A 15,415-nucleotide genomic window follows, 5' to 3' on the forward strand; every position below is an offset into this window, starting at 1 on the left:
GACCACAAGCTTAACATGAGTTAACAATGCGATGCAATGGGGGGAGGGAGAGATAACGCTATTCTATGCTGCATCAACAGAGATAAAGTGTCCAGATCAAGAGAAATCATAGCACTGCCCTATTCTGATTTGGTCAGACCACACCTAGAATACTGTGTCCAGTTTTGGGCACCACAATTTCAGAAGGAGATTGACAAGCTGGAATGTGTGCAGAAGATGGCGACCAATATGATAAAGTGTCTGGAATTCAAGCCCTATGAGGAACGGTTGAGGGACTTGGATATATTTAGCCTGTAAAAAAGATTTGATAGCCATCTTCAAGTATCTTAGGTGCTTTCGAAAGATGGAGCAAGCTTCTTTTCTCCTGCTCCAGAGGATGTCCCAAACTAATGGGTTCAAGTTACAAGAAAGGAGATCCCAACTTCACGTGAGGAAGAAATTTCTGACAGTAAGAGTTATTCAACAGTGCAATGGACCCCACCCAGAGGCCGTGGACTCTTCTTCCTTGGAGATTTTTAAGCGGAGGTTGGATGGCCAGCTGTCATGGATGCTTTAGTTGAGATTCCTGCATTGAAGGGGCTTTGACTAGATGACCCTTCCAACTCTATTCTAATGAATAAAGAACACTCAACATCACAAATGAATCATATAGCTTTAAAGATAACTTTATTTTCACTGTGGCATACTGATTGATTTATTAATTTTTTATTATTAAATTTATTAAGAAGAAGAAGAAGAAGAGTTTGGATTTGATATCCCGCCTTTCACTCCCTTTAAGGAGTCTCAAAGCGGCTAACATTCTCCTTTCCCTTCCTTCCCCACAACAAACACTCTGTGAGGTGAGTGGGGCTGAGAGACTTCACAGAAGTGTGACGAGCCCAAGGTCACCCAGCAGCTACATGTGGAGGAGCAGGGAATCGAACCCGGTTCCCCAGATTACGAGACTACCACTCTTAACCACTACACCACACTGGCTCTCATTACCCACTGTAAACAGAATACCTACAGTTAGGTTGCTAAAAGTCATGCCTATAGTGAGGATGTTAAAAGAAAAAAAGTATTTCTCATTATTATTCATTGGTTGCTATGTTTACTAACATATTCAGTCCAAAGGAAAAGATGGAAAGTCTTTTTTATTTACCCAAAGATCCAGTTAGCTAACTTACCATATCAGGCAGCAGAATATAAAACCAACCTGAGACAAGACAGCTATTAATATATATTCATATCGAAATATTGTCCACTTCATACCGAGAAGGTGATTATTTTACCAAAGACATACTGTAGCACAGGAGGCTGGTCTGTTAGGGTGAATGGCGTGTTGCCCCGCCAGCCTCTGTAGGCCCTCAGTCAGCCCCCATCACCACCTGCCTGCCTTCTTAATTACAGCCAGTTCAGGTGCTAGACTGGTACTTGGAAGTGGTGATGGGCTGGATGTGGATCAATAAATTGAGGGTTCATTCTGGTAAGACAGAGGTGTTTGAATTCTGGAGTCTGAGAGATGAAGAGATGGTCTGTTCTGGCTGGTGTTGCACTCCCCTGGAAAGAGCAGACCTATAGCTCGAAGGTGCTCCTGGAGTCAACATTGTCACTAGAGTTTCAAGTGACTTTGGTGGTTAGGAGTACCCATTTCCAGCTCTGGCTGGTTTGCCAGCTATGACCACTTTTGAGCAGAGATGATTTGCTCTGTAATCAACACAGCACAAGACTCTCAATCTCAGTGTCATGGGTCAAGCCTCATGTTGGGCAAAATATTCCTGCATTGGACTAGATGACCCTGTGGATCCCTTCCAGCTCCACAGTTCTATGATTCCAGATTTGATCATTGCAATGCTTTCTATGTATGCCTACTTTTGAAGATGGTTCAAAACTTCGACTTGTCCAAAACACAGCAGCCGGATTGCTACTTGGGGTTCCATTTAGAACTCAGCCCTTTTTGAAAACAGCTGCACAAGATGCTAGCTCATTTCTGGGCCCAATTCAAGGTACTTGTGTTGGTGTTTAAAGCTCTAAACAACTCAGGCTCCAAATATTGGATGGGCTATATCCTTCCCTACAGAGCCTCTTGCATGTTAAGGTTAGCAGAGGGAGACATCTTGGTAGTTTCATCACAGCCAGAAGTTCAGGGAGTAGCATCCAAGAAGAGGATATTCTTCTAGATGTCCCTTGGAAGAGACATTGCTTGCTAAACCACTCTGGCAATAGAGGACTTCTAGCACCCTTAACAAACTCAATTTCCCAGGATTCTTTGGGGGAAGGTATGACTCTTTAAAGTGGTGTGCTACTGCTTTAAATGCATAGCGCAGTAAAATGATAAAGTGTCTGTTTAGCTCCTTGACTGGTGTGTCCTCAAAGACTTCCATGACAACTGCCTGTGGTTAATAAATGACACTTGCTCATAGCATGTAATGGAAAATGTGCTAATCTTATTGTTCCAGCCAAATGAATGAGCGCTATTATTTACTCCTCAGTTATTGTGGTAATTCTAAAATCAATTAAAGATTTGCTGGTGTGTTGTTTAGCACTGACTAATCCTACCTTCCCTGATAAGGACAGCTTCTTAAGTTGTCTAGTGGCACAGCCACGGGGATTAGCTGTTGATCAGCAAGTTTATTTTATTAAATAAACCAAACAAGTTTATTTTATTAAATAAAGCAAACATATGATAAAGAGCAGGATAATTTAAAATAAGAGATATATTTGGGGGGGGGGGGCATTACTTGTAATTTTCCATTCTGTATCCAGGCTGTAGATGCACATCACATTTATTGTTACTCTTACGACAATCAGTTAATATAGCACTTTCATTCTGAAAAGTGGTTATTGGTCTTTTGGTTCTTTTAAACCAAGCAAGACCATTAGTAGATTGTGAATTGGACCTACTTCCCCTTATTTTAATCCTATAGTTGCAGTGGAGGGGAAATAGAAATATTATGCACTATAGGAGGCAAGCTGTGTAGTTTTTGTAATAAAAACAAGAACACAGTCGAAACCTGTCTATAGGTATTTGAAAATGTGTTGCAGTGTTTTAAATTTGGAAACTACTATTCCAAAATGTCAATAGAAAATGCCCTATCAGACCCTAACCCCCATCTATATCTTATTGAAAAATAATATTTATCCAACCAGACGTTGTCCAGATAGCAGCTTCTTTGAGTGCTAGTCTTTAACACTAAACTGGAAGTACCTTTAAAAAAAACATAGGAAAAGAGGTACCAACTTTCATGAGGATTTGGACAGTAATCCTCGGGGAATCTGAAATGTAGATTATGTTATCCACTGCTGCACTGATACTTCCCTGATCTGCCATTTCTTTCCACCCTTTTTGCAATGAGCAGAGAGAAGCATTTTAGCCTCACAACAATCAAGCAAGGTAGATTAGGTTGTGAGAGAGTAACTAAGTAATCTAAAACCACTGAATAAACTGCAGAGCTAAGATCCAAATTACGAACTGCATGTGCTGGTGATCTATGCCTCCCTTGTCATGTGTAGTTGAAGAAACAGGCAGTGCAGCATAATCATATACTGTATGTTTTAACATACCCCATTCTACACCTCCCTTTAATAGGTTTCAAACTGGGTTTCCCACTGTCAAACCCAACACTCTGGCACTGTATAGATCTTGTTTCAGAAGATTTTTTTAATATATAAATCCCCCCCCAACAACTTCTTGAACTGAATCTGTATCAACTGAAGCATTCCATAAAGTACAGTAAATTTCTGCAGAAGCCTTGTAAATGTATTCATCTGTACCTAAATCAGACTTGGCGGAATATCATGACTGGCATCTGTAGTTACCATAATCAAGGCTCAATAAAGGGCAATCTTCTCTTGAAGCCGTGAAGTCGTATTCATCATTTCTCATCTTACTCATGCCATTTAGAAAATTGTTTTCAAATACCTTGACACAGGATGCAGCGTTACAAAAAGCACCTCACATTTTCCTACACAAATCAGCATGGCTATCTAGCTAGAGAACATGAAGCCTAGTAGTCAGATGCCCCGAGTCAGATGCCCCCAGGTGGCACACCCATGGGTGCCATGGGCATAGCCAATGGGCGGGGCAGGGGGCAGCTGCCCTCCAGTCAAGTAAATCAATAAAAATAACTAACTGAGGTTCTGCCCCCCCCCCCCCGTGAAGCTTGCCCCTGCTAACATAAATCCTGGCTATGCCCGTGACTGGTGCCCTGCCTGCCCTGCTGCTTCCACCAGAAGTGGAGAAGCGCTACTGTCATTGGTGCTGATTTTGGGCAACAAAGCATCCACTTGGGGTGAAATATTCCAAATTGGCACCATCTCACCTAAAATCAGCGCCGATGCAGCAGGGAGCATGGCAGTGGCTGAGTAGACAGCTGCAGGAGCAGGTAGGCAGTGGCAGAAGTGGCGGCAGCAGCAGGGCAAGCAGCATTTTCAATTTCGCCTCGAGTGGTGGAAAAGGATGCGCCGCCCCTGTATATAACCATCCAGGCAGTGTGAGCAGAGTAAATTGTTGTAAGTTGCTGCCGTCTTTACAGAAGGAGATGGGGACAGCACTTGGTGCCAAGGCTGCAAATCTTATGTGTCTTTAAATAGGAATCAATCCCACTGAATACTGTGGATTGTATCCAGTGGTGACTTTGCATTAATGCAAATAACTTCCGCTTTTGCAACTTGGGGTGCTCTGTTTTTCCTTACCTGGCTCCTTCTAACCAGAGCTGGTCTAGCCATTAAGCAGGGTAAGGCCACTGTCTCAGGTGGCAGAAACTCCCCAAGGTGGCATCCCTGCAGATATCCTGCCTGCCCCTGCCAGCAGCAGGAAGCGGAACCACCATAGGCACATCTATTTTGAGAGAATCCTCACCCCAAATGGGCACAATCTTGCCTGAAATGTGTGCCCATGCTGGTGGCACTTCACCAGTCATAGCTGAGGCAGGGTGGCAGCAGAGCAGGTGATGTAGGCAGCTGTGGCGGCAGGTATGGTGGTGGCAGCAGAGGCAGTGGCAACACTTCCCATTTTGCCTATGGTGGTGGAATGGGGGGGTGCCACCCCTGCTTCTAACCACCTATGTGCTCCTCAGAGTTGTAGGACCCTCCAGAAAAACAATTTTGGACTTGTGAAAAACCTTTTAATGTTGGCAATAATTTGCTATGGAAAAATGGCATAAACAACAGTTCATTTGGATGCTTGTTTTGCTAGCTAATTCAAGTGCCCTGTCCCAATTTACTTTATCAATGGGTGGGTGTCTAGTAGATTATGGGGACCTACTGCTATTTCTTTTTAATAAGACCAGTAGTACCCTGGAGGAAATGTGGGGCTAAACTGAATAATAAATTACGTTAAAAGAACAGCAACAACCATTCAGCCTCCTGCAACCTCGTGGTAGGTGGCCGCTTCTAAGTAGGATTATTATTATTACAATTTCTTTATGCCCTGCCTTTCCCCCTGAAAAGGACTTATTTCTTGAATTCAAAATATAAGTTCATGTTCTTGGGGGATGGGGGACCAAATTAGTGGTTGATGGAATACGCACCACACTTTTAAAGTACATTCAAAGTACCACTTGCCAAAAGCACGGGAGCTACAGTTTGTTAAGGGTGCTGGGAATTGCAGTTTTGTGAGCAGGGATAAACTTGTTTCCAGGATTCGTGTGTGTGCTCTCAATGTGCTTTAAAGTTCTGTGCATGCAGGCGCTGTTGTGAATAAAACTCACCAGAGAGCTAATTTAACAACAGATCTAGAACTGAATAGCTCTCTTTCTAAGGGATCCTTTTGATCGCTAAAGGAGCTACTGTAAACGCTCATAAGGGGCAAATCGCACACACGGAACCCGCGGATTTCCGATTTTTCGACGCACACGCGCACGCAGCTAAAATAAGACTAAACAACCGGTCGGGTACTTTCGCTCTTCTGACGGTTGAACAACACCCGCTCCTCCCAATCACAGCTCGGAAGCAGGAGTGACGCAGCCAACGGCGAATCAGCGGGAGGCTGCTGTTAATTGGCGGGAGGAAGCGGAACCGAGGGCTCGTGGGTCGCAGGGTCTAGCCGGGTGGTTTACAGCGACGGACTCCTTCCCCCACTCTGAGGCGCACGCCGAGCGTGCCGGGAAGCTCTGCTTGGTTTCTCCCTCCGCGAACATGGTGAGCTCGGGAGGGCGGTTGGGCTTCGGAAAGAGCGGAGGCGAGGGGGAATGTACACGACTCTTTACCGAGCGCGGTTGTCGCAGCAAAGGCCCGTGCGAGAGAGACAGGCTTGTTCCGGCTCGTTTCCAGTGGCTGCAACCCACGAAAGCTCAGGCCAAAAAATGGTTTTCTGCCCTTTAAGGCAGGCTTCCTCAACCTCGGCCCTCCAGATGTTTTTGGCCTACAACTCCCATGACCCCTAGCTAGCAGGACCAGTGATCAGGGATGATGGGAACTGTAGTCTCAAAACATCTGGAGGGCCGAGGTTGAGGAAGCCTGCTTTAAGGGGCCCCTGGACTGCTGCGGCCACTGCAGCAGGCCGCAAATGCTGTTGGATTGCAACTGCTACTATCTGGGGGGGGGGGGGGATTATTGGTATATATATATATATGTGGGTATATATGTGTGTGTGTGTGTGTGCATGTATATATGTATGTGTGTGTGTGTAGATATTTTATATATATATATATGTATACACAAACACATATATATTGATTTTGTTCTGTGACCCGCTCTAAGACATCTGGGTATAGGGCGGTATACAAATTCAATAAATCATCATCATCATCAGGACTTGAGTCCTACTGTGAATTCAGTGTGACTCATTTCTAAGCAGATGTGCCTGGAAACTACATGGTTAACAACGTTCTGTCCCCCCACCCATTCACACCTGCTTGTGCTTAGTAAGTTAGTAACTGGCTGTGTCCTGTCGATGATGGTTATTTAATGTTTATGGAGAACATTTGTGCCCTGCTCTTCAGTCAAAGAGCCTCCCAGAATGGCTTATGTTGGCCATCAATTGAAACAAGGCAGTCCCTGACTACAGGTTTTACAATCTTAAAACACAGAACACGCAGTGGAAAAGGGGGTAGGGAGGGAAGAGGGGAAAGGATGCTACAGCCAACCTGGCTGCCATATATTGTAGAAAAGTACTGCATATAGTAAATGGTTGTCTGTATTATTGCTTGTGTATGAGCACATGTTTAATCACTAGAGGTTATTCACTGCTAGCTAACAGCCAGCCCATATCAGGTGTTTGCAGCATTTGTTCCTAGATAATCTATGGTATTTGGCAAGTTATTGGTAGCATCTGTGCTCAGATGCTACAAGAAAAGGTTATTCTCTGCACTGTATAATATTTTTACTTTTGCACAATTATTTTCTGCTAGTTTTAGGGAAGATAAAGAACCTATAGGGGGCAGTGAAGTCTCTCTTTGAGTCCTTGAGGTATTTTTGGGGAAGTCGTATCTTAGATTTTAACAGGTTCCCCCCTCAAAACTTCCAAGTACATCTTTGTGACCATCCTTCTTTTACATGTTATGTGGAAATGTTTTGTTAACTGAATGATTATATTATTTTGGTAATGAATAATAAAAATGAACAATAAGAAGTAATACTAATTTTGTAGCACTTTAAAGTACCCAAAGCACTTCACTTGTATTGTGTAATTGTAGTTCCTACAATAATGTTGCATGGTAAGTCAATATAAATATCTCCCATTTTGCAGATGGGGTGGGATCGAGTTTGAGAGTGTCTTGCCTCAGGCCACCTAGTGAGTTTATGACAGAGGTGAGATCTAAATTTCCTTACTTCTGATTTGTAGGCCAGTCTCTTAGTTGCTGCAGTATGGAATAGTGTGGTGATGCTACTCATTCTTAACCACCAGTAGCCTTTACTTGGAAATAAGTCTCATTGATGTTATGTTCATGGATCTTTTCTGACTAAATATGCTCAGTTCTGCTGTCTAAAACTAAAATTCTATCCATTAAACTTAGTGAGATTTCTGCAAAACATTACTATTATTGGGCAGCATATGTGCATAAATAACTGCTTTTGACTATTTTTCATCATCACAAGAAATTCAGAAGAGGAGGTGAAATGTTTTGGCTTCATATGGAAAAATATAAAATCTGATTTGAAATGCTTCAGAGAAAATTAAGGCTATAGTCCTGTGCCTGTTTACCTGGAAGTAAGCCCCATTGAACTCAGTGGGACATACTGTTGAAAAGAGATGCATAGGATTACATTGTGCAATACTTTTATTTTTGATTGTCACACTCTTCAAAAATGTCCCCAATAATACTGTACTGAATACAAAATGAAAAACACACCATCTGCGCAACCCATTATCATAATTTGCTGCAGAGCAAACACATTTTTATTTTAGTTCTGGATGTCCCCCAACTGTGTGAGTTGGCTGGCAGTAAAATAAAAAATGTGATGGAACACTATGTTTGGAAAATGATTACCCCCTTCTTAAACTAAGCCTGCCAAGGTGGAAATGTGCTTTTCATTACGCAAGACTCCGGGAAAGTTTGTTGTACATAGAATAATAGTGTGGTTTAGAACTCTTGGTGATTGACACAGAATATAAGGGAGAAAGCATGAAGGGCCGTTTACTCAAACCTTTAATCTTGAATTGAGTTTGGAAGATAATAGGGAGATTGTGTCAAAGAATACACTTGAGGTTAAATTATATTGGAGCCATCCTACATAATCAACAGGACAATCCTTGTGGAAAGACAGCATATTGGTAGAAGGGTCCAAGTGTAGCCTTCTCCCAAGATATTCGGGTTTTATATGTGTTGAGCTAACATTCAGTTATATAACCCCCGCCCTGCACATCCAGTTTGATCTCTGAATATGAGTGCATCGTAATGTTTCTGACTTCAGGATAATGCAGCCTTTATGGTATCCTTCTGTGGTATGAATACATAAAATGTTGCTATTCCAATTCTCATAATGGACCTTAGTAAAATACACCCTTTAACCATAATCATGCCTGATTTTACAGAAATACATTTAAATAGAACAATTAAGCAACTGTTACATTTGTTAATGAAGTTGCTAATATAGGGTGTGCAGTTTTGTCTTTGGCTTTCTTCTCTTTTTATACCAAGAATGTTGTTGTTGAACTCCCATCATCTCTGACTCAGCCATGTTAGCTAGGAATGATGGGAGCTGAAGATCAACAACATCTGGAAGGCTACTGGTTGCCTCTCCCTGCAGGAGACAAATACAAGATATACTTTACTATAAATCCAGAAATAAACTTTATTTTGATGTTTGTAATTGCTTTATAGCCCATTCAGTGTATTTTTTCTTTCTTCATAGTGGTAGGTTTTCATTCTATTCTAGCTACTTTATCTCTCTTTTTAGGGAAAAAAACTTTAGCAATTCAATATTTTTCATCTTATTTAAGTTATAGCCCCTTCTATTCCAGAGTAGCTGGCAGGATAACAGCATGCTGAATTTGCTTTGCCCATTGTGAACAGACTTCACGTGCTGTTTTTCTTGTCACCAGTGTACTGAGGAAAACTGAGGGAGAAGGAAATGGCTCCTGGAAGTTATACAGAATTTTCGTATGTCCTAGACTGCAGTTGTCATTGGTTCTCTGCAACAAAAAGTATCTTTTATCTATTCTTAATCTTCTGACAATCATTTTCACAGAGTGACCCCCAAGTTCTAGTCTTAAGGAAGAGGGAGGAAAAAAATCTCAATTTTCTCTACAACAGGTGACTGGCCCACAGGCTAAATTTGGCAGTGTGATAGTTTTCCACAAACCATGCCCACCTGCCCCACTCCTGATTTCATAAGTAATCTTAGCTGTGGGGCATGTAAAGACATGGCTGGATCACCTGTGCAACAGATTAGATAGCCCCAGCTAGTTGTCACATATGGTATATGAGTGCTAGGGGAAGTTCCCCACCCTGCTCTATTCTACCCATAATTGTGTACACCTTGTTGATGTCTCTATTTGGTCATCTTTTTCTTCCCTCTAAAAAGCTCAAACACCATAGCCTTTCTTCTGTGTTGAATGCATCTACTCTTGGATTCTTTTGATTATCCTAGTATGTACCTTTTTCATCTCTCTCTCTCCTCTCTCCTCTCTCTCTCTCTCTCTCTCTCTGTGTGTGTGTGTGTGTGTGTGATTAGAATACCATTCACCTGCTAGACACTATGCAGAGAGTAAGGCCACCAGTGCATCTCATTGCTGTTTCCTAGTTCACAGTTAAAGAGTCCTGGGATTCAGAAAGCTGATGTATCTGTAAGTGTTTGTGGAGTTGGAGGACAACAACACATTTAATGCAGATGTAAAAACTGAACACCCATAGTGGTTGTTTGAGATTAATTACCAAGTGCCTTATATAGATCCTGTTCATAATTCTTCCCTTGGTTGTTTTTAGTGCTCCTTCTAATATTTAAACCTAGTTTTGGCAGCAATCCTACAAACTGAATAACACTGTCAGCAACACCCATAAAGGGTGTTGATTATTATCACTAACATTTCAAAAGGTAGACTGCAACAGGAGCTGTGTAGCCAGTAGCACCCCCACAATCCCATTGCACATACAGCCAGGGTGAAATTTACTGGGGGTGGGAAGGGAAGAAAAATTGGCCCTTCACTGTGCCAGTTCCCAGGGTGGTGCAGCAAAGACGTAGATCAAGTCCATTGCTGCCATGTGATGACAGCAATGTTCAGGATCCAGTCTGTTAGCAATGGGGTGTCGGGAATAAGTCTTATCAGCTATGCATTTAGAAATTATTGTTGGTATGTAAATTTGCTTTATCTCAGATAATAGCTTTATTGTTTTAGCGGGTATGATTGTATTTCATCAATATTTGAAGGTTAAATACGTTGAGTCTATTAAAATATCTCATTTTAAACCCTTACTTTGGTAAATAGAATGTTTTAAGTGACATAATCTGTCTTGAATTTAAGGTTTGACTGTTTATTTTTCATCAGGTCCTGCTGCTTCTGAGCTGCCTTTCACCCGCATGCAATAACTCCCAAGAAGCCTTTGAAGGAAAATACTTCTCAAAATTCTTACTGTGTCTTTCTTCTGATTCTTTTTTCAGCCTAAAGCAGCAAAGGGCAAAAGGGGAGCACAGGAGAAGAAAGTCATCCATCCCTACAGCAGAAAAGCTGCTCAGCTTACAAAAGAAGCACACAAACAAGAAAGGAAGGAAAAGTGAGTCCCTTTGTACTCTTCAGAGGCAGGGAAGAGAAATACTGACCTGCTGGGTTCTTCAGAGATTTTTCTTGCCCTAGAAATGTCGAGAAATAACTGAGTTTGCAAAGCTTCTCTTAAAGTGGGTTAACAATAAGATGAATTTGTCCGGAGGCGGCGCGAAACCGTGATGGCGGACCTCTTCGAGCTCTGAAGAGGGGCACCGCAGAAAAGGGTTGTTTCGCTACGGCGCAGCGGCAACCCATCAAGAAAAACCACGGACAGAGAGAGTCCGTGGCCGTGGGACTCGGCGGGCACCTGGAGCGACCCCAAATTCGCGGAAGGGACCCCGTAAGGGGCTCCGGAGTGAAGGAGGGGGAGCGGTGCTGTGAGTTCATCGCTCTTTCTGCGGAGGCGAAGCCGCGCGGCTGTCACGGATGAGCGCTGACCTTTCTTCCAAAAATACTATTCTGAAACAGCAAACCCGTGAGTAAGGACTTAAGATTTGTTATAATAACTTGAAGAAATTTGGCTGAAACCGGGAGACGAGAAAGAGGAAGTCCGTCTTCCGGCACTGCTTATAAGATCAAAGCAGACTGTTTAAAGAGCGGAAAGCGCTGTGAACAGGGAAGCTTTAAGGCTTTAAAGTGGGACTTTCGTGCACACTTGAAATTCTATTCTTAAAGGAAGAAAAAATACAGTTTAAATTGGACTTGGAGCGGTCCCCCATGGGGCGAGGGAAGACTCTAACCCCAAATCTTCGGGTGGCCGGGTGAAGTTGCTTGACTGCGGAACTGTTACAAACTTCCAGATACTTTTGTAACTGAAGTGCAACTTTTGGGCTTACTTAGTTTGAGTGGATACAATTGCAGGCACCTTGTTGGAACATTGTTAAACGTTTTAAAGTGCTCTGCAGGACTTTTTTCTTAATGTTTTGGAACTAACTTGCTTTTAAAATTGTTTTTGAAAACGGAAACTTTAATGGCGGAAAAGTTACCTTCTTCTTACTAACTTTTGGTGGCACTCCCCCTAGAGGACATTGGATAACAAAGGCCTGGGAAAAGTTTTTTTGCTTACTTTCTTTCTCCAGACTGTTTATAAATTTGGACTTGTCTTTCCCATGGGATTACAACATCTGACCTTGAACATTGACTGATGAGTGGTACAGGAAAGACAAGAGCAGCCAAAGCTAAGGAAGCTAAGGAAAATGAAAAAGCAAAAAAGCAGGCACAGCTTTTGCAAACAACTTTAACTCAGGGACGTAGACTATCAGTGCCTGCTGTGCTTGCAACACAAAAAGTAGAAAGTGAAAAGCCTGAAAAATCTGAAGAGGAAGATATGGCATCAGGAGGAGCAGAGGCAGCACTGAAACAAGTTTTGGAACAATTGTCAACATTAAATCAAAAAATTGATAACCAATCAACAAAAATTGACCAAGCTACATCCTTGATCCAGAAATTGACAGATCAGGTTTCCCAACACACCCAAGCAATTGAAAAATTGCAAGGAGCAACGGAAGAGAACCGTAAATTGGCAGGGGAAGCCGTTGAAATTGCAACATCAGCTAAAAAAGAGGTTGAGGAAGTTAAAGCAGAAGTCAAGCCTCTGCATAAACAGATAGGGGACCAACAAACCTATCTCTCTTTGGTGGAACTGAAAAACCGGGAGACTAACCTTAGGCTTAGGGCGGTCCCAGAAATCGAACAAGAAGATTTGATTGGATTTTTGACAACAGAATTTTCAAAGTTCTGGGGCTTAAAAGAAGAAAGTGATTTTAAAATAGTATCGGCTTTTCGATTGGGAAGATTGGTAAGAAAAGATAGATTTAGAGACTGTCTAATAGCTTTGAGATCAAGAGAGGAGAGAGACAAAATATTAGGCCTACACTTCAAAAACTCAATCGAGATACAAGAGAAAAGGGTGGAAATCTACCGAGATATTCCTAAACAGCTATTGGATCTGAGAGCCACCTATTCAGAATTGGCTAAGTTGTTGAGACTCAACTCAATTCCTTATAGGTGGGAGTTCCCACAAGGACTATCATTTACTTACAAACAGAAGAAGGTTAAAATAAGATTACCAGAGGATCTACAAAAGTTCCAGCACGACCACGGAGAAGATCTCCAAAAAGAAGCAGCAGCCCTTTGGCCTATACTTAAACCAGGACCCACTCTGCCAGCAGGCGGAGGGACGCCTAAACCCTCGGAATCAGAGGAAAAAGAAGATACACCGCTCTAGGTGTAACAGAATAGTTCAGGATGTCTCTGCAGCTATTCAGTTGGAATATAAATGGTGGAAACTCCCCGGAGAAAAGAAGGAAACTGTTTCATATATTGAAGAAAGAACAATTGGACATTATTTGTTTACAAGAAACCCATGTGACCAGGCTCCACAGGAAAGTTTTGGTTAACAAAAGACTAGGCCAAGAGTTTATTTCCTCAGACAAGGTAAAGAAAAGAGGAGTGGTGATTTATGCTAAGGAGAGCCTGATACCTAAATTTTTATTCAAAGATGAATATGGAAGAATTCTGGCAATTGAAATCCAGATCCAAGGAGAAAAAATATTGATACTAGGAATTTATGCTCCAAACGACGGGAAATCAGAATTTTTCAAGAAGCTGCATGAGACGCTGCTGGACTATCTGGACTATGCTAACATCATAATGATGGGAGACATGAATGGAGTGGTGTCTACACATATGGATAAGTCTTATAACCAAAATCTAACATCAGACGGCAGACTGCCTAAAACTTTTTTTGAAATGACTGACAATCTGGATTTGATTGATATATGGAGGACAAAGAACCCCCTAGGTAAAGAAGGAACTTTCTTCTCTGAGGCCCACCTGTCCTGGTCAAGGATCGACCAAATCTGGACCTCCAGGGGGCTGGCACCCAAGACTAAAAAGGTGGAAATCTGCCCAAAAACATGCTCCGACCACAACGCTCTGAAATTAGATCTCAGACTTACTCAAACCGGATCCTTCAGATGGAGAATGAATGACACTCTTTTAAGAGATCAAGAGATTGTGAAAAAGGCCCAAAAAACATTAAAGGACTATTTTGAGATAAATTTGAATACTACAGTAGAAAAAAGAACGATCTGGGACGCAAGCAAAGCTGTCATGAGGGGGTTTCTGATACAACAGAATACAATTAAGAAGAAGCTCTGGAATGGAAAGAAAGATAAAATATTGGAGAAAATACATCAAGGAGAGAAAAAATTGAGAACTAAACCAAAGTCAAAGGATCTGTTGAGAGAAATTAAATTCCATCAAGCAGAATATTCAAAATTGATTAATCAGGAGATCGAATGGAAAATAAAACAGATGAAGCAAAGATCCTTTGAATCAGCAAATAAATGTGGAAAGCTGCTAGCTTGGCAGCTGAAAAAAAGACAAAAGTTGAATACAGTTACAAATCTAGAGATTGAAGGAAGAACGGTGCAGAAACCAGAGGAAATTAGGAAGTGCTTCCACAGATATTTTAAAGAACTTTATGCACAGGGGCCTCAGAAAGAATCAGAGATAGATCATTTTTTAAAGACAAATGGACTATCAAAAATAACTCAAGATAAAAGATCAATCTTGAACTCTACAATAACCACCCAGGAAATTGAAAGTGCCATTCAGAACATGCAACTAGGCAAATCTCCAGGCCCGGATGGGCTTACCTCCAAATACTACAAGACTTTGAAAGACTATTTAACACAACCCTTGTTGGAGGTATGCAACCAGATCATGGATGGGAAGAGGGCACCAGAAACGTGGAAAGAAGCGTTCATCACATTGATACCTAAGATAGAAACTGAAAAGACTCAACTTAAGAACTACCGCCCCATCTCACTCCTGAATGTGGATTACAAAATATTTGCAGACATTTTGGCAAGTAGACTTAAAAAAGTTTTAATTGAAGTAATTCACAAAGACCAAGCAGGCTTTCTCCCTGGTAGACATTTATATGAGAATACCAGAAACATCATCGATATCTTGGAACTTTTACAAACTAACAGGAACACAAGGGCGGTGTTAATTTTTGTTGATGCGGAGAAAGCATTTGACAATATATCTTGGATGTTCATGAAGAAAAACTTGGAAGGGATGGGAGTGGGGCGGGGGTTTGAAAATGGGTTACGAGCAATTTATTCAGAGCAAAAGGCCAAATTAATAGTGAACAATGTGGTGACGGAGGAGTTCAAAATTGAAAAAGGGACACGACAAGGGTGCCCTCTATCCCCTCTTTTATTCATTTCAGTCCTGGAGGTGCTATTGAACATGATAAGGGAGGACCGGCTGGTACAA

The 15,415-nt window shown here is 41.9% G+C and overlaps 1 protein-coding gene across 2 annotated transcripts in view; it reads left to right on the forward strand.

Moving 5' to 3' along the window:
* The first annotated feature begins 5,910 nt into the window (after positions 1–5,910).
* Positions 5,911–15,415, forward strand: part of TMA16 (translation machinery associated 16 homolog) — a 28,332-nt gene continuing 18,827 nt past the window's right edge. Inside the window, exons 1-2 of one of the 2 annotated variants that reach the window (XM_083457630.1) lie at positions 5,911–6,120; positions 11,023–11,135. In XM_083457630.1, coding sequence (XP_083313756.1) covers positions 6,118–6,120; positions 11,023–11,135 — 116 coding nt within the window. In that variant the 5' untranslated portion in view covers positions 5,911–6,117. Of the gene's footprint in view, positions 6,121–7,671; positions 7,732–11,022; positions 11,136–15,415 lie in introns of those variants that run through there. The other variant, XM_083457629.1, reaches the window with a different exon arrangement.

This window comes from Podarcis tiliguerta (assembly GCF_965153285.1).
Source record: "Podarcis tiliguerta genome assembly, chromosome: 9".
NCBI classification, from domain to species: Eukaryota; Metazoa; Chordata; class Lepidosauria; order Squamata; family Lacertidae; genus Podarcis; species Podarcis tiliguerta.